The sequence below is a fragment of the Condylura cristata genome, unplaced genomic scaffold, assembly GCF_000260355.1.
Source record: "Condylura cristata isolate star-nosed mole 26May11 unplaced genomic scaffold, ConCri1.0 scaffold00026, whole genome shotgun sequence".
Lineage (NCBI taxonomy): Eukaryota > Metazoa > Chordata > Mammalia > Eulipotyphla > Talpidae > Condylura > Condylura cristata.
Genome location: NW_004567127.1, coordinates 7854332 through 7878353, shown reverse-complemented (window position 1 = coordinate 7878353; position 24022 = coordinate 7854332). Strand labels below are relative to the sequence as shown.

The following is a 24022-nucleotide window of genomic DNA, read 5'->3' as shown; positions in this document are numbered from 1 at the left end:
CAGGCGTGAGTCTGCCTGGAAATAGCATTTGCACAGTAAATGTCTGTGGGAGAGGTGGATGCATTGGTAATAATTTAAAACTTTCAACGTTGAATGATTTTTCTGAGCCTCATTTAAAAATGAGGATAACAGGCCCTCCCTGGTGGCGCAGCGGGTTAAAGCACAGCACTAAGAAGCTAAAGCCACCTCAGCACGAGTTCGATCCCCGCCCTGGAGGTGACCACATGGTGCGGCAGACCTCTCCTGACCTGCCCGCTGCTCCCCTCAGCAGTGTACTTCGTGGATCTGCCTGTTCTGCTCCCCTCTCTGTCTCTGGTGAATCCTCTCACCCTCCGCATCTCTGGCCTGTACCCCAGTTCTATATGAATAAATAAATAAATATTAAAAAAAATTGGTAGAGAGAGAGAAGAGGTACAAAGATGTCAGTAATACTAAATTCCTAAACTTTCAATGCTAGTGGTCAGTTGAGACAGTACAGACTTATTTAAGTGTCCCAAGCTGGGCAAAATATTACATGATCACCTGCTAGAAAATTTATGTTCTTTGCTAAAAAAAATTCCCCGACTTCCTGGGAAATCAACGGGTGAATGCGAAAGTACATCAAACCTTTGGTCCAAGGTGACAGCTGTAATTACCTGGTGTCTGCAGCCCCATGAGAGACATGAGCTTGGAGATCAGAGGATAGGCACCCTCACCACAGAAGCTGCCCAGGAAGTCCTCTAAGTCAAGAGCCCAGATCATAGCACCACCAAACCCATTTTCTTTCAGGAACTTCACCTGCTATAGAAGAGTGATCTATCAACCAGGACTGCCCTTGAAAACACTAAAATGATGAAAAGCATGACACAGTATAACTGAAACGGTTTTAAGATGAAAATGCAAAGGACATCATCCTGCCACTAAACAATAACTGCTTTTGCAGGTTAATTACAGTCTTTGCACATCTGCCTGATAAGGTCACCTTCACAGCATAAAAGTATCCATACTGTTTTTCATCTTTGCTTCCACTTTGGATCAGAAATGAACGTTTCTCAGGTTTCTATTTAATCTTTATACTTATTTTAAATGATAGAAAAATCTTTTCATTTTTATTGATGACAATTGAATCAATAAATTGATTAGGTAGGGCAGTTGGTCAAGAAAAGGTTGGTAAAGGAAAAGGAAATTTTCCAATATGATGTTTTCCTTACAGAAGCTCTGGATCTCACTACAAAAAAATTGAAAGTGTTTTATGCGTGAAGATTTTTTTGGGTATTGATGTGTATATGTGTTTGTGGAAGGTACAAGTCAGTAATTCATGTGTATGTGTGATATATATGGCAGTTATATGTGAGTTACGCTATATTAATATGTATTATGTGTGATTTATACTATTAATATATGATGTATTTTCCATTTAAGATATATAATATATATTTCAAAAGAACATGGGAAAGGTTGCTCTGAAATCATCTATTCTAACTTTCTGGAATAGGAAACAGCATTAGGAAGGGAAGTTATTGGTTTAAAATCAGTTTGTTTAAGACAAAGTTCTGCTGTACTGGCATTTTCCGGACTCAACTAAATAGTGACTTTTTCAAGGGCAAAGATACTATAATGTCAACTTAAGATCCACAGGCTGAAACTGACCTTGTTCTCATAGCTTTCAAGATTATTAAACCCAACCCACTCATTTCCTTTGTAGGCATAGGGGACCTTCTGGTCTTCAGTCCATGAGGTGGTGGCTTCAGGTAAAAAAGTGCAGATCTGATCAGAGGGACCCAAGTTAGCAAGTCATGAAAATGGGCTGAGACTTTACAACGTCACCAGGAGAGGGGACTGTCATTTTTAAATGTTCACATGCTAACAATTCTATTGTTGCACAAATCACACTTTACTGTAACTAGTTCATTGTGTTTTGGCTTCATCCACTTGGGCTTGAGCTCCATGAAGACAGATCCTGTTTCATATTTAACTGTACTTCTAACGCCCAGCTCACTACCTGACACACAGGAGGCCCAAGAAGTTACCTTAGACCTATTATTAGGTAGAAGTAGCTTGAGCATGGCAGAGAGTTCACAGAAGAGTCACAAAAAGCTTTTCTCTTCTTGAAGTTAAAAAGCAACAATTAAAACACTTGACATTTTTCTTGAGGTTTCAATTCATTCTTAAAAGGAACGTGTCATTTTAACACTACAAATTAGCGGTAATGGAGGCCACAGTGTGTACTGTGAACTGGCCACCTCCCCTACAAATGACATAAGATCTTCCTAACTAGCAGCCAAATTAAGGTCAGCTTCATACATAGCAAGCCTCCCGCCTTTTCCCTGGGGAATGTTGTCATCACTTATTTGGGGTACATGGGGAACTCAAAAACTAACCTCACTCCCCAGTTGACCTGAATCTCTAGGTCACCTCTTCCGGGAGAAATTACCTCATAGTAGGCCCAGAAGCCAGCCTCATGCGTGTAGGGTCCTACGGACCCTGACCCAGACATGGGTGCTCCCACAAACACTTCTGAAGAATTGAGGCGCATGGTCCGCCCGTACGTGGGGAACCCCATAACGAGCTTCTCAGCAGGAACTCCATTGTCTCGCCAGTATTTCATGGCAAATTCCTAGGGGAACACGTGACACTAGATTCAAAGCTGGTGGCCCAGCCCCTGCCCCCCAGGGGTGCTTCTCAGGGCTCCCTGTGGCCCTGCCTTACCTTGTTGATGTAAACGAGATCCCCACGGTCGTGGAGCCCTTGTGCAGGAGGCTATTGTGTCCTGCCACGGTGTCCCAGCCTCCATGAAAGTCACAGGTCATCACACTGATGAAATCCAGGAGCCTGGCAGGACAAGGCACAGGGGCCTGAGGGCCTGTGGACCCCGAGGCTGCCTCGTGATGGCTGCAGCTGTGGTAGTGGCCACCGACCCCCACTTCTAGATGCTTCTACAGATGTGAGGGACTACCTATTGCCATTGGGTTTTTGTTTTTGTTTTCCAACTGTGCTTCCCAGGCCCTAGAAATTGGGACACCTGGCTGGCTGAGTGCAAGGGACTCAGTTCCCCATTTTCTTTCTCTCCCCTGTCAGCCAGGACCCCTTTACTTTTCTCTTCTCCATATGAAAATTTGGCAAACATCCCACCTGAGAAGTGACTGGCAAGTCCCACCAGCGTGATGATGGTCAGTTAGCTCTTGCTGGACTATTTATGCGTCAGCCACCACCCCAGACAGCTGGTGAAGGGCAGAGATGGGCCTTTCCACCTAACAGCTGGCTTAGGAAGGTATTTGTTGTATTGATCTGAAAAATATGAATCTCTGTCTCTCAGTACTAGTGAGTGTTGTTTTTTAAATTCAGGAGCAACGAAGCAAGTCTATACTCTCACACATAGTTAGGCATGGCTCCCCACTTTTTAGTGTGCGAGAAGTATTTTAATCTACTAGCTCTCCTCTCAGAGTTAAGTAGCTGAATTTCTTCTAGGAAAATGACTTCACTTGTCCCAGAAATCTCCAAGGAGCCATCATGCCCATCGAGATCCACCCCTAACAGGCACTCAGGTAATAATACTGTGTGACCTCAGAGGCCACTCTGATTCCTTGGGTGGTGCTGAGCTCACCAAATTCACATATTACCTGGTTGCGGGGGAATAATACCCCAGAGCTTTGTTCTTTTTACCCTTCCATGAATAAAACTGTAGCCTAAAAAATGTCCAGAAAATAGTCATAGGAAATACAGACTGAGATAACATGGCCAATATCAGCCAGGCCCACCATTGTTGGGGTAAGACTTGATAAGGGCTTAATAACACCAGCCAAGAATTTCCTCTAGTGCTTCTCTTCTGCTCACTAATGGCATGCCTTCCTGGAAGTGACAGTCCTTCCTCTCTCTAGTGGATAGGCAGTTGCTGGGCCCCCGTGCCCTCGGGCAAGCCCACTGGGGCAGCTTCTGCAGCACAGATCACAAGGGGTCTTAGGCAGCAGACAGGGGTTAGCCTCCAGCTGCTGCCACTCAAGAGGCCTGACTGAGCTCCACAAGGGGGCGTGGAGGCAGTAAACACCAGGCCAAGACGCAGGACTGTTTAGCTTCGTCTGGCTAGGGTCTCACGTGTTTAAATCCCACCTTGGAGCGAGACACGCTCTTCAGGCCGAGGCGGATTGCTGCCTGACTCACCCTCCGATCTTGGCAGCTGCCCCAAGGTGGCTTCTGAATAAATACAGATGAATGGACGGAGCGTACAGAACAGAAATGTGAAGGCGCCTTGATCTGGATTCCCCAGTCGCAACCCAGACACCTGCTGGCCTGAGCTGTATTCTCATTCCTCTGTCGCCTCCCCTTCCACTCAGGCGATAGGGCTAAATGGTACGTCACTGGTGGGGTGTGAGTGAGGAGGAGGAAGAAAGGGGGGCAGCATGGAGCATGTTGGCACCGGTGGCTCCGGGGCACAGCCATGCCTCCAGGGGGACAGCGGCATACAGGGAGACCTGGCTTGCAGGGGCTCACGCTCCGCCTTTGGTTGCAGTTCTTTGTGCTTTAGCACTTTCTGAAGCGCAGAGGGTGCCACCCTGCAGGCTGAGCCCTGGAGAGAGCTAAGCAAGCCGCTGCTCACCCGATCTCAGCCCACCTGGGCGGCTCCTTGCCTGCTGCTCCCTCCAGGGACCGTGTGTTCCAGCCCCAGCCAGGGTCCATTTCCTGCAGCTCTGGAGTCACACCCACCCTCTCCAGCCTCTGCTGCCGGTCCGGTCCTTCGGCATGAGCTGCCTCACAGCTCTTACTCACCAACTTCCCAAATGGAACCATTCCTCTGTGATCCCTCCCTCTTTCCTGTCTCTCTCGCAGAACTCACTGCTACAGCTTTTATCTCACGTGTATTCTCACTAACTTGGTGATATTTACTGAGCACTCGTTAGCAGCAAGACATCTAAGACCTGGGTATTTTAAAGGGGAAAATAACATAGTCTCTCTCCTTCAGCTCTTGAAGAACATTGAAGGGCTTTGATTAATAAGCATAGGCAACATTTCTTGAACTATCCACCCTACACTTTTGCAGAGTTACTGCTCTGGAGCAGCTCTCTCGAGATACCCCCAATCTGTTTTCACCTCCAGCTTCCAAAGTTTCTATCTCTTCTCACTTCTCTGTTACCTTCCAGCTCTTTCCATCTGAATTCCTTCTTCTTTCCTCCCACCTCTCTGGTTCATGGATCTCTTTCACTCTCTCTCCCATTCCTCCTCCCACCCCTTTCTAGCTCTCCTTCCTCCCTTTCTCTGCAGCCACCCCACTCCCTCTATCACAGGAGATAGAAGGTGGTGTGGACAGAGCTGTTAGTGGATGGCAGAGAACATTCATATACGGATGCTAAATATTGTCCCCAACCCACAAGGCAGAACACACCTTAAGCTGTGAGGGAGTCTCTGTGGGTGTGATTTTCTATAGTCCAGGAGTAGATCAAGTTTTCTAACTCTGGCTTTACCAATACTATGTATTGGTATGTGCTGGTAATCTCAGGTGACTTGCGATAGCTTGGATCTGGTTGTAACTCAGTAAGTATACTGAGAACTTCCTAGAAATGATATCTCTAACTCAAGAGCTTTGCTCCATGGAATGCAGGCCAAAAGTGAGAGCATGTCGACATGATGCTGAGACAGGGACACTGGCCGATAGGGCAGGGGAGAAGGATGGAGGTGACTTGGGGTTGACCTGTGGCCTGTTCCCTTTGACAAAAAGAGTCTATTTCATCGCCAAGAGAAATACATCATGAAAGCACAGAGGAATTACAGGACAGGGAGAGGGGAGCACCATCGAGCCCCCAAACCTGCCTACTGTAAATAGGGTCTGCCATCCGCTGCCTCCAGACAGACAAGAAAAAAGAGCTTTAACAGAAAGGAAATTTAATACAATGAGTGTGCAATACAGAAAAGACAAAGAATATAGTTTCTAAATCAAACTTTTACCCATCCCCTTTGGGTAGAAGTCCACCCAAAAGGGACTGACCCAAAGCAAGGCCTGAAAGCCGCCACAAGCCTAAAGCACCTTCTGGCTGGGACCCATAGAAGAGGGTCAGACGTGGCCAGACAAGTCTGGGAGGAAAAGAGCAAAATCAAAATCAAGATAAACGCTGCCATAGTCACCTCCCCACGGGTCTCTCACCCACATCTGTTTCACCCTGTCCAGGACCATGAAGCAAGCACAGTTTCTTAACATGTCTCTCTGCTCCATGTGGTTTCCTCAGGGTGCCTTTGGCTCTCTCCACCCTGCTTCCTTCTCCGCCAGATTCCTTCTCTGTGCTCAGCTCCACCCTCCTTCTGGATGGGGCAGGGAACCTGGAACTTCCCCTTTTCCCGGGGACCCCCCTTTACAGAATGGCCTGCTCCCGACACCACTGCTAAGACCAGCCCCATTGTGTGTTAGCACAGGGACCTGATGTGATGCACAGGGACCTGATGTGATGATGCAAGAAACCGGGCCCCAAGCCTCTGCTGCACCTGGACTGAGAACACTTGCTAAATACTTTCTAAATACAGCTCTCGTTCTATTTATATTGGTTGATACACATTTTAGATACCAGAGTTAAACCAGTTTTTTTTTTTTCTTCATTCCCTGGGGTCAACATTTCTGCACTGAGAGAAATTTCTCTACATGATTGTTAATAACTGTGTGATGTAAATGCAGCTACCGCTTTGATTCCAAACAGGGGGAAATGCTCAAAGCAAAAGGCTGTACTTGATTGAAAACTCCTAAGCAGGCGAAGCCATGCCTCATTCCATCTGCACGCACTGGTAGCTTGCATATAGCAGGCCTATTGCTCACAACACATTTGAAATATTTATTAAGCCCAGACCTGATTTTAACACTAATGCACAATCACTTTTCCATGCCTCAGCTCCTTCCACCATGAAATAAAATTAGGATTGAAACTCAATGTTTTTGGGCCCAGGCAGATACAGGGAGTAAGTAAAGCAGCTAGTGTACCCTAGGAAGTAATGGGAGCGCCGGAAATGGCAGATCATATCAAATCCCTGTGCTGCTACCTTCAAAACACAAGTTTTCTGAAGAGTCACCTTCAGAACATCTGTCTGAAATGTTGTTAAACCTTCTTGCCCTCCTTCCCCTTTACCACTGTTACACTGGCATTGCTGTGATTTACATTCTTTTCTAAGCTTGGAGAAGAGAGTGCTGGGCGGGGTGATCACCCGCACAGAGACCCTCTCCACCAGCACCACCCCCAAACCCCTGTGTGCTTAACATCTGCGTGACTTCCGTGCTCAGCAGCCTCTTCTGCTTTGTCTCCAGTGGATCAATTCACTGATCTCCCAAATAAAACTGTTGCTACGCTTCGGTTTTAAATAAATGACGGAAAGTAGAACACACCAGGAAAGGAAGATCAAAGGCACTTGGAGCTTCATGATTTATTAGTTGCAGTAAATAAGAAGTCCCTGAAGGGGTTGAGACTGTCAAAGATGCTGCCTTCCACCTGCAGGGCCCTGGGGTCATCCCGGGCCCTGCAGATGGGGAGCACACCAGCCTAGGCAGAGTAGGCAAATCCCACCCTGTTGTTGGCCAAGTCGTACACAGAGTAGTACTCCTTGAGGAAGACATCTCCCAGAATCCACAGGGGCTGCCCATTGGGCGAGGGCACGTAAGTGGCCTCAATCCCAAGCCTGCAGTAGCCATCATTCTGAAGAGACAAAGACATGATGATCTAGCCGGTGGCTGCTAGAGACCTTTCCCACAGGACCCCACCATCCTGCAATTCCTGACACATGCCTCTGACTGTTCATCCACCCTCAGCCCTGGCCCTGAAGATTCCCACAGCTGTGTGTGAGTGGGCCGCTGAGTGTCTGCCCAGCCCATCCAATCCAAGGGCAGGAGCAGAGGCGTGGACACTTACGTTGAGGACGTAGGCAGAGGGGGGCAGAGGGAACTGAGCTCCGCTGATGACGAAGGTGATGGTGGGCATGCGCTCTATGGAGTCACAGTCAACCACGTACTGGGAGAGAAGAGGCAAAGTGAGCTCAGAGGCCTGGGGAGCCCAGAAAAGGGGTCCGGGTCCCCTCTTCTGTGAGAATCTCTTGTCCTTCCAGCAGAGGCTGTTTAGAGCATGGAAGGTGAGGCCTAATTCCTAGACAGGACCCCTTGTTTTCTGGAATCCTCTCCTTAAACACCTCTACTCTTAGACTTCAGTTTTATTATGTAGTGGTAGATTCAAGTTCTAGAACACAATTTCTAACCTCAGAAATTACAGAGAAAAAGCATGAGAATATTCTGCAGAATCGCACCCTTGTGTGTTCTCTGTGTGTCCTATCCACTTACTCCTCTATCCCTCTTTCAGTCTCTCTCACGCAAATACACACACACACACAGGAACCCAAATTTACTCTGGGCCTTCACACTTGCACACAGGAGACACAAGCTGCAGACATGTGTTCAAAGGGAAGCAGAGATGAGGACAAGAAGCTACCGGATTCCTAGAAAGAATCCCAAGCAGAATGGAGAAATGCATTGTCAGTGCAAATGACAGCGAGGCGACCCCAGAGAAATGTGCTTTGAGGCCCTTTCACCAAGTAGCTGCACCTCCCGAGCACCCTCAGCCCTCACCGTCCGGATGGGGTTGCTGTCGCTCCCACCCCCGCCCCCCTTTGTTGCATGGAGAGCTCAGGCCTGAAATGCCACGCTGTATCCCCAGCAGACACTCAAGTCCCGCTCCCACCCCCCAAAGTCTCCTCTTCTCTCACAGAGGCTGCCTGACTATGCAGGAGACCCTTGGCTTCTGGTTACTCACATCACCGTTCTCGGCCTGCTCAGCTCCAGTCTCCTGCAGAAAGGAGTCCAGGTAATACTGGGGAACAGCCAGCAGGAAGGTGCCAGTGTCCACGATGGCCTGGCAGCCCTGGGAGCACCAGTTGGTGGCCTGGCTACCGATGGCAAACCTGAGGAGAGACACCAACTCCCAGAGTCCAAGGCTTTGCCACACCCGTGAACATATCGCACCTGCTTCCCAACCAAAGGGCTTGTGTCTGTAGGCACTTGTGTGGGGCAGTTCTTGAGGGCCTTGAAGTGTGGAAGTAACTCCTCCTCATGATTCTCAGCTTTGGGACCAGATATGCTGGTGGGGAGATCTTGAACAGTGTAAACTGTGTGGCTGTGGATAAATTATCCCACCTCTGGGTCTTGATTTATCTGTGGAGGTGGAATCGACTGCTAACCCCCCTGTAGCGGTTGTGGAAATGATACACCAGGGATTGTGAAAGTGTAGTGTCTGGCACCTACAAAGCACCGGTAGCAGCTATACTTTCACAGGTGACAGAGAGGTGGACATTCTGCTGAACAGAACGATGCAACTTCCAGGAACAAAAATACGGATTCGTACTCACTGGGCACCACCGCCCTGCTGGTATTACAAAGCTCTGTCACCAGTTCAGAAAAAAAGCCCAGTCAAGAGCCAGGCTCCAGAGTCCACTGAGCCCCCTGACTACCTCAGCCAAGGATTGTTGTAAATTTTAAAGAAATCCTTGTCATGTGGAGGAAAGGAATCCACCATGACAGGAATGGGAAATCCGTTCATGCTGGACAAACACCCCGGGCACGTCCACGATCCACTGGCAGCGAGCCCTCTACTTACTCCTCAATGGCAATCTGCCAGTAGACCTCGCGGGTGACAGGGGTCCAGACAATTGCACCTGAATAAAGCTGAGTGTCCACGCCTCCCAGGATGAGCTCTCCACCATACTGATAGGTTGGTTGGCTGGGAGAAACATGGACAATATGAGTTCTCACAGCACAGAGGTTGAGGCAGCTCCTCACGGCCCCACCCTCACTCCTGCAGACACGGATTCCACCACCTGGAGGATGCCAGCCCCCTGCTCTTGCAGACTCTCCCTGGCCCCAGGCTTAAGGGAGAGGACACTTCTCAAAGAAACACTTGGGGCATCAAACAAGTGAAAACACAGACTATGCCCAAAAAAGAGAGGTTAGACTTGGAAAACAGAAGCCTGCAGAAAAGAAAAAAAAAAGAAAACTAAAAACTAAAAACATTCCAGAGCAGGCCTCTCTGGGACAAGAAAGGAAAAGAGGAAATGCTTCTGAGAACACCTGGAAGCGGACGGGTGGAGATTTCCAGGGCGCCCTGATGGAGGCACCTGTCTCCATAAGGTCGGCCACCAGACTGTGTTAAAGGGTCTCTGATGTTTCCCATGCTGAGTCTCCGACATTAAAGACATTTGGACTTGAAGTGCCCTGAGGACCACATGTTTAAGAAAGAAGGATGGACGAGCAAAGTTTGACACAAAATTTCCATACTAGGTGGTGTGAGAAAAGTACGGATTTGCGACCCAGATTTTGAATCTGAGCCTTGACTTCACACATATTGCTTGGTGACTTTGCTCGACATCAACTATTTAAGTCTCTGTTTCTGCAAAATAAAGGTAATAGGAATTTTGAGGTGTTGTTTGAAACCATAGCCTCAGCAACAGTTAAAGCAAGAGGGGTTTATAATCATAATTATCATTTCATTATTGCTCTCCTTCCTGTGAAGTGTTTAAATGGCTTTTCCTCTGTAGCTAGGCAGATCTAGTTACAGCCAGCTCTAGATTTACTAAAGAAATGTTGAGGGAACATTGTCCACCATTAAGAAAAGAGTCATCATATGGCTTCTGGTCTTAAAGATTCTTCTGATGCATTTGAAGTAAAATTCTTCCCAAAAATGTAATGACAAACTTTCAGAAGTGTCAAAATGGTGTGGCAACTTATAGCCATTGGGTCAGGACACTTTGTAGCCTGGTCCTTTCACAGTCGAGAGTCCCCACGGGCCCTTGTTGCTTCCCAGATGGAGGCTCTCACCGGGAGAAGTAGAAGCTGAAGATGGGTTCAGTGAGCTGGTCCTGCTGCAGCATCTCTTGCATGACCGTCGGGGAGCTCTGGGATGCCAGTTTGGGGTAGGCCATCCCCAAGATCCCATCAAAGTCAATGTAGTAGAAGGGGCTTGTGGGCTCACTCTCACTCAGGCCAAACTCCTGGTTACGAATGATGATGTTCTGAACCTGAGGCAAACAGACCAAAGAGCTTGTCACCTCAGGTGGGCAAATCTTGCCTAAACTTAGGTGCTCAGGGTCTGGAAGCTAGAACCTGTTCTGAGGAGAGGAAATTGACTTCATGTGGAGCATAGTTATGGGGGGCTAAGTCTGAAAGGTGAAAAGGCAGAAGCATCACTCAACCTTGTGTAGCTGACAAAAGAGTGTGAGTTTGAGGGGAGCAGAATCAATTGTTTTCTGTCCACGTCTGTCAATAGTGAAAGGACAGTGACTGGTTTTAGACTGAACAACCCATGTGCAGGAATGGGAGAGAAATGGTGGGTGTTTGAGTCAAGGAATAAGAAAATTGTGAAATACTGTCTTCTAGTATCTAAAGTGAAACAGTATAGAGGAGGAAGCAGATTTATTTTATGTGGTTCTAGAGAGTTGCACCAAGACCAGAGAGCAATGTCACAAGAGCGAACTGTAGCACTGCATAAATAACTCTGCAGACAGGAATGCTGGGGAAGCAATTCCTGTTTGGGGAAGAAGGTTGTGTGAAATGGTCTGTGGCATCCTTTCCAACCCTGGGCATCTGGGAAAATTGTACCTATGAGCAACCGCAAATGTCTACGACAGCTCACGGCCTTGGGAAATAGGAGCCACTCACGGAAACGGTGTCATAGCCCAGGACCACACTCAGGCTGCCACTGCCATAGTACAGGTTGTAGGTTTGTCCGTCGTACCTGAAGGTGGAGGACTGTCCAGGGTTGAACCTGTTGTGTTTGACTGGAGAGAGACAGATTGAACACTAGTGTGAGTCGCTGCTTTCCAAAATACTTCAAAGCAACTTAGCCGCAGTGGCCTGGGGTCATCGGGCCAAGGCTGGAGGCATCTCAGCCTCAGGTCCTTTGTACTATGGACTGTTAGCTGCAGAGAAGTCAGTCATCTTGCATGACAGGCAACACACCATTGTTTGAAGGCTGGGTCACCTCTCCCTTGGGAGAGAGCCAAAGGGAAAAAAGCGGTAGAAAGGGGCGGACATCTTAGGCTCTTTCTGCTTCCCTTCTCCAGAGCAGGCAGCGCTTAGAAAGTGTAAATTGAGAGCAAGATTTCCAAAGGTTCGTGGCAGGGAACAGGCACAGGGACTGTGGACTTGGCCCTTGCTCTGCGCATGCCTGTTTCCAGCCACGGTGGAGGTGGTAGTGGTACTCACAACAGGCCTGGCTTTGGCAGTAGGTGGAGGGCACCCACAGGTTAGAGGAACCCGTGTCAAAGAGAACCAGGAAATTCTGGGGTGGCGTCCCAATGCTGATCTCCCCAAAGTAGAAATCCTGCAAAGAAAGATGTGTCACCCTCACTTAGCAATTAGACGTTGTCCGAGGCAAGGAAAGAAGTGCATGTACTGGAAGTCACGTTTTGGCCAGTTTGCATCCCGGAGGGAGTAGGCTTCTCCCACAAGCTCTCCTTCCCCTCTGGAGCCAACCCCACTCAATATTCTACACTGCCAGCCTTTGCCTAAGACTTAGTCTGGCAAGACAATACCCTCTTCTAAATATGTTTTCTCCTTTGCAATAAGGCGATGCCTCCAAAGTTCCCTCTGCTATCCCACCACACCTGAAGCTGGAGAAGCAAACCCTCTCTCCTCTTTCTGCAGTATCCAACCACCTTGCAGCACACACACAGCTAATTTCTTCCCTCCTCTTCCAGTGTCAGACACTTCCAACACCCTTCTTCTCGCTCCTGGTCACATCCTCGCGAAGGGTGCTGGGAAGTCTAGGATGAGCAGTCGCATGAGAAGCAGGAGACTCTCGCTGAGAGATGGTGTGTTTCTAAATGAATCTGGACCAGGCACGTCACTTTCCCGCCTCTAGTCCCTCCCTCTTGCAACATGGGAGTTGAATGCCTCTTAGGAGACCCCACAGTGGCTTCTAGTCTGACACTCTCTGTAACATGCCTCTCGGAGCGACCCAGAGGTCCCAGGATGTTAGGATGCCCTGAGCCTCAGGAATGCTCAAAAAGTTGCTCGGGGCACCAGTGTGACTTTACAAAAGGAAACAGGGTATCTAATGTTTGGGGCTGCTGGGGGCTTCCTGGCGCCATGAGTGTGTTTTCCTTCTTTCCCTGAAGCTCGTTCCTGGCACATCCTTTGCGTCTCTTCATTGACATGACCAACCCTTCTACGGGTCTTAGGCATGTGAATAGGACTTCAGAGAGATGGACCAGTAATGAGGCAGGGAGAAGGGAAAGGGAACTACTTCAGGTTGGCAGTTACCAACTCACAACTTGCTCTGGCCGAGGAGAGCGAGACTTGGGTTTAGTACTAGTCCAAACAGCCAGCGTGCAGTGTGAGGGGGTGTGTACATGGGTCAGGGGTGACGGACACCGCATCCCTCTTCACTCACATTCAGGTAGTTGGTGATCGGCTCATAAACAACAGCGTCATTATTGAAATGGTACTTGGCAGCAGGGTCAACCTTTGGGTAGCTCTTCAGGAACGTCTCCAGTACACCCCGCTCCTCCATTTTCTGGCGGATCGATTTGCCTTTCCTCAGAATGACTCTGCCGAGAGCAAGGTACATGAAAGGAATAAGCTACCTCCCTCTTGACCCCCTCGCAAAATCCCTTCCACTAGATGACCTGGAGTTCTGGGGCTTCTAAAGTTCTCCACCCAAGTGGAGGAAGTCCTCCAGGGTTCTAGCAAGTTCTGATAACATCAGCATTCCCAGCCTGGAGACACCTGCATATATCGGGGTTACATTCTGTTTAACTGGTTTGTATATTGTTGCCAGAGAACAAATGTCCATTGGTAACAGGGGTCCCCAGGAAAAGGGGAAGTTCCATGTTCCCTGCCCCACTCAGAAGGAAGGTGGATGCATGTTTCCTTCTTAGCTAACAAAACTCCCAACCACCTTTTCCACACACACCGACACACACACCCCATCCATCCAGTTCAGGTTCTGGCCTCCAGATTATTGATGCTGAGGGGATGTTACCAAGAGACAATTTCACTGTCTCTCCAGGAGCACTCAAGTCTTTGTGCCCCAGGGGACCGGAAATCACAAGGAAACCAAACCCCACCACGCACCTTTCCAAGCCCTCTGAGAGGTGCAGACAAATCAAGACCACCACCAGGATCTTCATGGTGCTGGTTTTCCACTGCCCACCGACACACAGGCCGCACTGCAGACCAAGGCGACGCCAGGGCCAGCCTGGCCTCTCTCTTATACTCTGGTCTGGCCACGCTTTTCCTGTCCAGGCACAGGCTCTCCTACCTTGGTACCAGCCTGTGTCCTCACACATCCATGATTCTGTTTACTTTTCCCTCAGGCAGGCAGTGAGAACTTTAATGTCCACTCTGTAGGCGATTTGAAAAGCTGCTAATGGCTTTGCTGATGGAATCTAAAGATTAGGATTTGCTAACCAAAGCACCTTCCCTGCCCAGGGACAAAGGAGCCTAGTGCCGGCATCCCTGCCGGGAAATGGGGACTAGCAACTTCTGCCAGGACAAAGGGACAATTTGTCCTTTGGTTCCAAAGCACAAGCCATTTGGTCTACTCTCCACTTCTCTCGCCCCCTCATCTGGTCTATAGTCTCCCTTGTAAGATTCCTGTAGTCAGTGACAGGCTTTGCTCTTTACATGCACATTTTTAGTTTACAAACCAGGTACGATTACTGAAATGCCTACTCTCTGCTCACTCTGCGGAAGCTCTGGAAGGGGGAGAAGACGAATTCGCATGATAGCACCAGCATCTCTGGGGAATGGAGACACACAGTCAAGTCTGAGGCAGTGGGATCTTGTAACTGGCTGGTCCCCGGGGAAAAAGGGAGGTTCCATGTGCCCTGCCCCACCCAAGGAAGGGTAGGAAGTGGGGGAAACTAGAAAGGAGACTGGGAGAAGGAAGGAAGGAAGGAAGACAGGAAGGAGAACTGGAGGAGATACATGGAACAAAGAGACTTGTGAAGAAGCTGGGCTTTGATCCTGGCTTATCCCAGGGACTGGGGGGGGCATGGAAGGAGACACTTGAAACAGACGTGGGTGAGAGGCCTGTGGGGAGGTTAACATGGCAGCTTTCATCTTGATTTGGATTTTGCTGTTTTCCTTCTGGCCCCCTTCCTCCCCTTTCCTGTGGGCCTCCCCCAAAAGGTGCCTTAGACATGTGGCAGCTTTTGAGTCTCAGTGGCCCTGCTTTGGGCCAGCCCTGTTTGGCTGGGCATTCACCCACCAGAGGGTGGGTGACTAGGGGTGTTTAATTGAAAGCTATTTTATCCATCCTCTTTCACTTTATATTGTATACTAATTGTGTTAAAGTTCCTTTCCACCACAGGTCTTAAATACTACAGTAATGTTGCAGGGAACATGAGAAAAGTTACTGGAACTGTGTCATAAATCTACCCTAGGGCCTTTGATCTCGGCACAAACCCAAAGAAATTCCAGTTTCATGCTTGATTGAATGCTCCTTTATAGAAAGGGAAACTTAAGACTTACAGAGGAAACATAACAATAACCCCCACGTACTGAGCACCAACTTTATACCAGCTCTAGCATTACAAGGCTAACTTAACATCCTCGCCATCACATAGTTAAGAAAAGGCCCACGTGGGGTTTCAAGTCTGGTCAACCTGGACCCAACCCCCGCCCCTAACAGGCGCTCACACCCTTTCTGCTTCAAGTTACACGAGGGTATCATGTCAGTGATACTTCCTTAGTGATAACGAAGACAGGGAGATTTCTATTGGGTTTCATTTTTTTCTGGAAAGGTAATCCGATTGCTTTTCACGTCGTCAAGGTTCCTGCCTGCCCCATAAAAAGGGTAACTCTGTGTGTTGCTGCCCCCTCGTGGCAACATTCAAAACTACAAAGAGCGTAAAAGTTAACATTTTAAGAGACTTCAAAATTCAAATTAGTAAGTGACTCCTAACACCTTCTCCGTGCCTCTCTCTCTTGGACAGAGACCACAGGTGGACCGTACATGAGTCTGGTCACTCCTCTGGGCCAGCCCCTCCCCTGCCTCTGCCTCGCTGCCTGCCAGGGCTCCTCTCTGCCTGCTGATGGGGTAAGGAGCAGCCCTTCCCAACCTGCTCAGACAGGGAGCTCGGCCCTAACAGACTGGGTTGCAGATTTTGAAATATTCCTCTGCTTCTGATTCCCCCAGGTTCTGACGTGAGCTCCCTGGGGGGGTGCATGAGAACAAATGCAAAACCATCTCTCCAATCCGAGGAGACTGAATGAAGTTCAGCTTTCCCCAGCAACAGTTCCCATTCAAGTCCCCCAACCTCCTGCCCCACTGAACCTTAAACTGGCAAGTGGCTTCTGGGCATAAGTTTCCTGAAGCGCAACAATCTGTCTTTAGTAGAGTATTAGTCACATGTGTTTACTGTAGTTACTGATAGATTTGTGTTTAAATCTATCTAGTGGCTCCTACTTTCTGCCTGTTGTAGGCCCTATTTTCTCTCCTTTTTGAATTATTTTGTACTAACCATATTTTATTTCCATTGCTTGGGCGCTACCTATTTTTCTTATTCTTTTTTTCCCACAAGGACTTCTGTCTATTTCATCATTTTCTTCTTCCAGAAGTTTGATATGTATATTATTCTACTGATAATCTTAGCATTTAAACAGTGTCCCATTACCTTTTTTCAAGGTGTGTAGGTGTTATCGAATGTTTATTCAAACTAGCACTCAAACACCTGTTAGGAACAGACGCAAACACTCCAGGATAAGAGTCCATGCTGGAAAAGGAGAGATGTTCACAGCCGACGGCCCCCAGCAACTCTAGTCCCTGCTCAGAGCTGCAGCTAGTGCTCAACACCCCTGGCTTAGGGGAGGGGTTCCCCGGGGATCCCCCCTCAACTCTGGCACCCACAGCACAGCAGGAAGCTGGCGTTCCTGCCGTTTCCTGGAGGGCCCTGTGCTGGCCCTATGCCCTGGTGTCCTTCACACCATCTGCTCTTGTCCCTTAGTAGGTCCAAAGACAACAGCTTGAGGTCTGTCCCTATTGTTCCCACAAAGAGTAATAACAAGACAGAAGAACATAAATGCTGAAGCCAAATAACAACAACAACAACAAAAAAAAAACCAAGAAGAGTCTCCCATGACTGCAGATGAGTGTAAGGTTGACAGTTATAACAATATTTAGGGAATTCAAAAGGAAAATGGGAGATACAAAATAGCAAAAGAATCAGAAGCAACCGCTAAGAAATACCAGAACTGAATTAAAAAATACAATCCGGGGCTCAACAGCAGACATACAGGAGCGGTGGAGAGAATTAATAGGCTCAAACACACAAGGTTGAAGAACATCCAAGTAGAACAAGGAGGAAAAAAATTTTAAAAATGAAGAACATCCAAGTAGAACAAGGAGGAAAAAAATTTTAAAAATGAACACAGTGTAAGAGCCCTTTGGGATAGTTGTGTTGTCACGTGGTTCAGTCATTGGTGGGAGGCGCCTGGTTCTACGGCGCTTGGGTTGGAGGCCCTTGACCTGAAAACATGGAGGGACGCTTCGAAAGAAGAGGTAGCGTGTACTAGGTATGACAGCCACTCTTGAGTGTTGTTTTTTCCTGGTACAGGAGGGCATAAAATTAACCTCAGGCCTTTGTTCACTTACAAGGTTGGATATGCTCAGGGGAACATTCTCTGGATAAACTCAGAGCAGGCTGAGAGAACTGGCATTTCTGGAGGAGGCCCAGGAGAAGCATGCAGGGAACATGAAATAGACCGTGTCTCTCCTTGCCCTCAACCACTTCTGATAGAAAGAATGCTGGGAGGTTATAGGACAGAGCACTGAGATTTTGCCATGCAGATATAATCTGAAGACTCGACCACCCCTTTTTCTAGCCCCATCCCCTTGAGGATTGTGAAAAACTTCTCTAGAAGAGATTTCTGGCTCTGACCCTCAGAGACGTGAGCAGTTGTTCATGTCAGAGAGAGAAACACATACTCCCTGCTGGAAAACAGTGTGAGCTAGCCCGAAACTTCCAGAAAGTACAGCCAGGGAATGTGGACCTACAGGGACAACTGGGTTGTACCCATGATTTCGAAAAAAGAACTTCAGAGAACTCAGATGGAGTCTTGCGTTTCTAGTTTATTCAGCAGAAATGAGATTAGCTCAGTGTGACTTTGGGGCCAGCTTTGCCTCATGAACACCTGGGCCCAAGGAGCATCTGTCACGGGACCTAGAAGAAATGATGGCTCCCCACCCCACCCCACCCCCAGTCTCTGCCACAAACAGACTTGAGCTTCCTGACCTACAGCAAACATGTCTGAATTCCTCCCACCACAAAGAGAAAGCTCACAGAAAGCCCTCTCTCTCCCCTTGAGGAAAGATGACAAATTAGTTCCCATTGATGGGGTCACAAAAGGGTTGTCAAAAGGTCAAGGGGGTGTGTCCTGAGAACTACATGGCAGTATCAGGAAAGAGCAGCTCATTTTCAGCTTCCATTTGAAGACCAGAATATCTCATGGGGCTCAGTGTCTACCTCAGAAAAAAATGTCATCCTCTGAGAGGCCTCATTGGCAACATCAGAGTAGGCTATCATCTTTCTGGGTGTGGAGGAGGGAAGGGGTCGTCTTTTTAGGAGAAACAGCCTTTCTTCCAGGGGGTGGTGCTCAGAGCAGTGGTTGAATTCGTCTCTTCCAGGGCACAGACTACTCAGTCCAAACTATATGTGGAGCTGATGGTCCCTTCAGAGGTCTCGGTATTCTCTTCCAGAACTGTGGTTTGCTCTCTGTACAGTATATGATCTGGAAGTGTCACAGTTTTACCTCTGGAGGTTGTTGTCATGGTGTCAGACCCCACCTGGGCCTTCCTGGTCGTGACCTCTCTTCCTGGGAAGAAGTTGGCCAACTCTGTTGTCACGGTTGGCCTTCCAGAGCCCACGCCTGAAGAATGCTTCGCAGGTGAGGACCAATACATTGGTGAAGTTGTTGAGTTGGACTCTAGAGGAAATCGAAGAGGATAAGATTCCCACCTCCTCCTGCCTGGCCTATTCATTACTGGCAGGCAAAAAGGACTCTCAGGCTGAAGTACTACCTGCTCCCAAAATCCAGAATGAGAGGCCTTCAGAATGTGCCCGCTTGAGGATGCAGCTAAAATCCTCCCTCACAGAAGACCTGTCTCCTGCCTCATCGCGTTAACATGACCCCAGGTGCCCAGAGCTCGGTGGGTTTGTTGTATTTCCAGTCTGTGACCCAAGGAAGAGCATCCTGTCTCCAGGCTTCAGACCTCACCTTGACCTTTGCCTGGCAGCGGGACCTTGCTCCGAGGCCTAACTCCTTACTTTTGGACCTTCTGTGTCGCCTGCATAGGAGCAGGAGTGCAGGGATACCAGTGAGGCGGGCTGCCCTAGACACATGTTAGGAAGTAGTGTGCCGGAGTCCTGTCTCCCCCTAGGTAGCTTTCACCTCTCTGAACCTCCTTCTCCCTATCCATAGAATGAGACTGTAAACCATCTCCAAGTCTGTTTTATCTCCTAACTTCCAGGGCAGTTTCTACTATCAAATAGCAAAAGAAACTTATTTCCTTCTCTGGGCCTTTACTTATGAAAGCAGAAGCAGGAAACAGAGAAACAGACAAATGCATACAGAGTGTGGACTGTGAGCCAGCAGTTTCATACCTGTTTCATTTGGTTCTCAGAACCCTGGCATGAATATGAGGGTTATTCCCGCTTCGGAGATAAGGAAAACTCAGCGCAAAGGGCAAATGGCCCTTGTGTCAAGCCAAGATTGGAAAGCAGGCTGACCTGAGAGCCAAGTGTGCTCTCTTCCCTCCATGTCATCTTGCTTCACCAAGGTCTTCAGCACTAAGAATAGGGACCCGCCGGGCCTGCTGGTCATACAACTTCTGGCTCCAGCTTGCAGCCGGAGCTACTTACCAGCCTGCACCAGGAAGTAGTGCAGCTTGGACACGAGGGGGTAAGGGCCGTGGCCACAGAAAGTGCCCCTGACGTCATCCAGGTCCAAGGTCCACACCATGGCGCCTCCCAAATGCTCTTTCTTTATGAATAATGCCTGTAAAAGTGGCACTAGTCAACCCACTGACCCGACTCTCCTGCAGACTGGTTATAACCAAATGGCAGAGTTCAGACTCCCGTCCAGAGCCTATTCTCGCCTTGCTGGTGCTATCTTCCAAGGATGATGAAAGACATTGTAGCTCTAAATGGCTGCAAGACACTTAGTGCCTTCCTGGGACTCAGTTTCCCCAAAGGCAAAATAAGAAAGAAAGAACCCAAATGCAGTGGTCTGAATCATCTCCACTTCCAAGCTCCTGAGTCATCCTGCTGCTTTTATATTGTGCATGCAACTGTGAGCACCCCCTCTCTGTGGGTCAGAGAACTGATGGGCAGTGCACATGCCAGAAACAAACAGCCAGAAGAGACCCTTGAGTTGACATGCTCAAACGGTGCACGGTCACCCAAAAGTGACATGATAGCGGTCAGATATTCACCTGCATGAAAAGGAGGGACCTGCAACAATGGATAAGAACCCAAAAATTGTGAGATTCAAGCTTATATAGAAAAGAGGGGATATCTGGCCATCATCCCTCCAGAGAGACAGAGAGCTTCACGCTGGATTGAAACAGGTCCTCTGTGAGGAGGGGACATTTACAACCCTCCAGTGTAAGCAAACGGCTCTGGGAAAGAGGGAGAAGCAGCATGTTGTCATCGTCATCATTATAACTGGTCTGTTTCCCTTGCTCAGGATGCCCAGATGATGCAGGAACACTGAGAAGCCCAGGCATAATTACCTCCCGGAAATGGTCTCCAAACTCTCTCACCTCTGGGATTCTAAGATGAAATCATAGAATCCTCCTTCTCACACTAACTCACGTCAGGCGCTAGCCGCCCTTGGCTGATGGACCCGGGGGCAGCCCCGCCCCCTGCCCTATGGGTAAGACCTCTGTCCCATCCAGCTGGACCATCCCAAGGAGTCACTGACCTTGTTTCTTTGTATCTTCCATTCTCAAACCACAGAGTAAAATCCTGGAGGCTGAAAACCTTGCTCTGGACCTTTCTCCCCACGGCGGACTGCCCCAGAGTAATTAACACACAGAGAACACGTGAGTATCTGTGACTGCTTCTCTGTGTCTTGAGCTTTCCGACCTAATTCCCCCCAAACATCAGCCAACAGGAGGAGACAGAGCAGGATCATATGTTGACATACTAAAAGCAGCTTCCAGACGCGATGAACGTTTGGGGGTAGAACCAAGTTTCTACATTTCCCAAGTCTGGTAGGTGATTCCAAAGCAGAGGCAGATCCAGAAACCACTGAACATGCTGTTTCTGCTTTAATTCACCAAGTTAAATAATAAATTACAATTAATAAACAACAGGTTCCAGTTCATACAACACTGCTGAGGTTGGGGGCAGGCAGGCCCAAAGGGATGAAGGATGGGATTGGCCACCGTTCACTCCTAAAGGCTTCGAGATCACAGGTATCTGAGATCTCAGAAACCTAGCGTTACCTTAAAACATCCGCAGGGTGGTGGCAGAACTCCTTTGCCAGCATTCAAGTCCCTCCATTAACTGGCCTGACTTTACTGCCTTCCCTTAAACTTTACAGAACTTTTCTACTACACCAACAATTTCTTCAAAACCGCTTTGACCAAGCTTTCAGTACCCCCAAGCCTTTTCCATGTCCTTATCTCCTCCTCCTGCTCACCTCTTTCAGGAAGTCCTCCCTGACTTCCATGTGAATATTCATGGAGCACTTAGCATAACTAGCTCATACCCATATTTACCTATCTGACCTGAAGCTAGCTGATACAATCAGAAGATTATTCCCCAAAACTTGCATAAACTGAGAAGTCATTTCTCCCCTGAAAACTGAGGCTCTCTGTCTCAGAAGAAGAGGTTGTTTGTATACCCATAGTCGGGGGAGGTGATACATGAGGCGGCCAGAAGATTAGTTCAGGGAATGTGTTCCATGAGTGATGGCCATGCAAGAATGTTCTGGGCTTAACACAACATCATGAGTAGTTATCTGACAGCCGCCAACGCTTAGACCTAATGAAAATGTTTCCACTAGAGGGAGCTGGAGAGCTACAGCCACCACAGGTATATTGCAGGAGAGACCGTTTTGGAGGAAGAAAAAAAGGGCTAAGAGGGTAATCTTGATTTGACTCATCACTCTAATGTCTTTATTTACTCCTTCTGGTTCATTTTCTTATTCTTGGTTTAAGTCTCATTGAATCACACTTGACCCTGATTAATATGTTGGGAGTAACGAGAAATGAGGCCCCCAAATGCTTGTGACAGTGATGTATTTGACTCCCTAACTTACTGCTCTTGCTTGAAATCCTCCACCCAGCATATGCTTGACTGTGTGTGTGCTCATGCAAACACACACACACACACACACACACACACACACACACACACACACTGTACCAACATACAGAATAAGGCCTCGTGGACGCCAGAGGGAACTATTCAATATACGTTGCAGCAGGAAAGGGCTGAGTCTCACCTTGTAACTGAAACTGAAAGCATCATCGTAGCCAACCCACTCGTTCCCCTTGGAGGCGTATGGAACAGACTGATGGTTAATCCAGCCTTTCTTCGCTCCCTGTATGAAGGAGCAGACCTGCCAGGACGGTCCCCACGTTAGTCCCATGAAGCGCCAGGAAAACAAGTACCAGCACGCCACACTGCTCCTTGTCCAGGTAAAGCATCAAAGCATCCCTCACCAGGAATGAGAAGAAGCCACCAAAAAGGGTGTGGGGAAGCCACTCGCTTAAGACCGCTTTTCTAGGTCTTTCCAGGTGTTCTGAAGTCCTACTATTATACTTCATCCTTGTAAAGTCCATGATGGAAAAGGAGAACCTGGAGCAGGTAGAATCCTTAAGAAATCAAACTGGCCCTCCCTGGTGGCACAATGGGTTAGGATGCAGCACCACAAGTGAGGCACAGCCAATTCAGCGTGAGTTCAATCCCCACCCCGGAGCTGACCCACATGGCGCAGCAGATCCCTTGACCTGCCCGCTGCTCCCCTCAGCAGTGTACTTTGTCGATCTACCTGTTCTGCTCCCCGACTCAGTCTCTGGTGAATCCTCTCACTGCCCCTGCACCTCTGACCTGTACCCCAGTTCTGTATGCATCAATAAATAAATCTTTTTAAAAAAGAAATCAAACCAAGATCTGGTAATAATATCAATCCCAAACTATTAACCTTGACTAAGCCTGCATCTTTTCAAAGAGTTTTGACAAACAAGCCTCCCCTCTGTTCCTTAGAAATCAGATGCCGCCCCATCTGGGATGTAATCAAGCCACTTTGAATCTCTAATAAATATAAAGCCCTCAGAGGCCGGGAGAACGAGGCTTTTATAACCAATCTGAGTGTCGACATGGTGCCAAGCTTCGTGCTCAAACCCATAAGCTGCTCAAGACATAGAAGCTTCCAGATGAGCCGCAGAACCAACATCCATGTGTGGCCTAGCCTTCAGGGGTTCTGTCTGTCAAGGTCTCTGACCCACCGTGACCTTGAAGGACACTGCGACCTTGCCATGGCTCAGAACCATGCTTCACTGTGTCAGCAAGAAGCCGTCTCCATCTGTCCTGCACGGAGCAAAGGTTGAAAAGACACCGGCCCCTCGACCGCTCCCTGGGGAAGCGCCACATACCCACCTGGCACCCTCCATATCACACACCTGTGTGCCTGCTGTCACCTGCCTGGGACGCCCTTCCCATCTTGCCACCTGCCATCACCTGCCGTCACCTGCCTGGGACGCCCTTTCCCATCTTGCCACCTGCCGTCACCTGCCGTCACCTGCCTGGGATGCCCTTCTCAGCTTGTCACCTGCCGTCATCTGCCTGGGATGCCCTTTCCCATCTTGTCACCTGCCATCACCTGCCATCACCTGCCATCACCTGCCTGGGACACCCTTCCCATCTTGCCACCTGCCATCACCTGCCGTCACCTGCCTGGGACGCCCTTTCCCATCTTGTCACCTGCCGTCACCTGCCTGGGATGCCCTTCTCAGCTTGTCACCTGCCGTCACCTGCCTGGATGCCCTTCTCAGCTTGTCACCTGCTGTCACCTGCCTGGGAT

General features: G+C 48.7%; 2 protein-coding genes across 2 annotated transcripts in view; both read right to left on the bottom strand.

Annotated features, from left to right (window-relative positions):
- Window positions 1-24022, bottom strand: part of OVGP1 (oviductal glycoprotein 1, 120kDa) — a 33363-nt gene that overhangs the window by 2600 nt on the left and 6741 nt on the right. The window contains exons 9-24 of the mRNA XM_012730023.1: window positions 22442-22558; window positions 19849-19984; window positions 18740-18913; window positions 14671-14726; window positions 14060-14154; window positions 13377-13533; window positions 12188-12305; window positions 11642-11760; window positions 10802-11001; window positions 9585-9707; window positions 8745-8892; window positions 7854-7952; window positions 7512-7640; window positions 2414-2596; window positions 1630-1746; window positions 636-777 (exon numbers count right to left, since the gene is read on the bottom strand). Coding sequence (XP_012585477.1) covers window positions 636-777; window positions 1630-1746; window positions 2414-2596; window positions 7512-7640; window positions 7854-7952; window positions 8745-8892; window positions 9585-9707; window positions 10802-11001; window positions 11642-11760; window positions 12188-12305; window positions 13377-13533; window positions 14060-14154; window positions 14671-14726; window positions 18740-18913; window positions 19849-19984; window positions 22442-22558 — 2113 coding nt within the window. The remainder of the gene's footprint in view (window positions 1-635; window positions 778-1629; window positions 1747-2413; window positions 2597-7511; window positions 7641-7853; window positions 7953-8744; window positions 8893-9584; window positions 9708-10801; window positions 11002-11641; window positions 11761-12187; window positions 12306-13376; window positions 13534-14059; window positions 14155-14670; window positions 14727-18739; window positions 18914-19848; window positions 19985-22441; window positions 22559-24022) is intronic.
- Window positions 7488-14115, bottom strand: LOC101630764 (gastricsin-like). The gene is given in 9 exon segments (XM_012730124.1): window positions 7488-7640; window positions 7854-7952; window positions 8745-8892; window positions 9585-9691; window positions 10768-11001; window positions 11642-11760; window positions 12188-12305; window positions 13377-13533; window positions 14048-14115. Coding segments are annotated over 9 exon segments (1203 nt in total).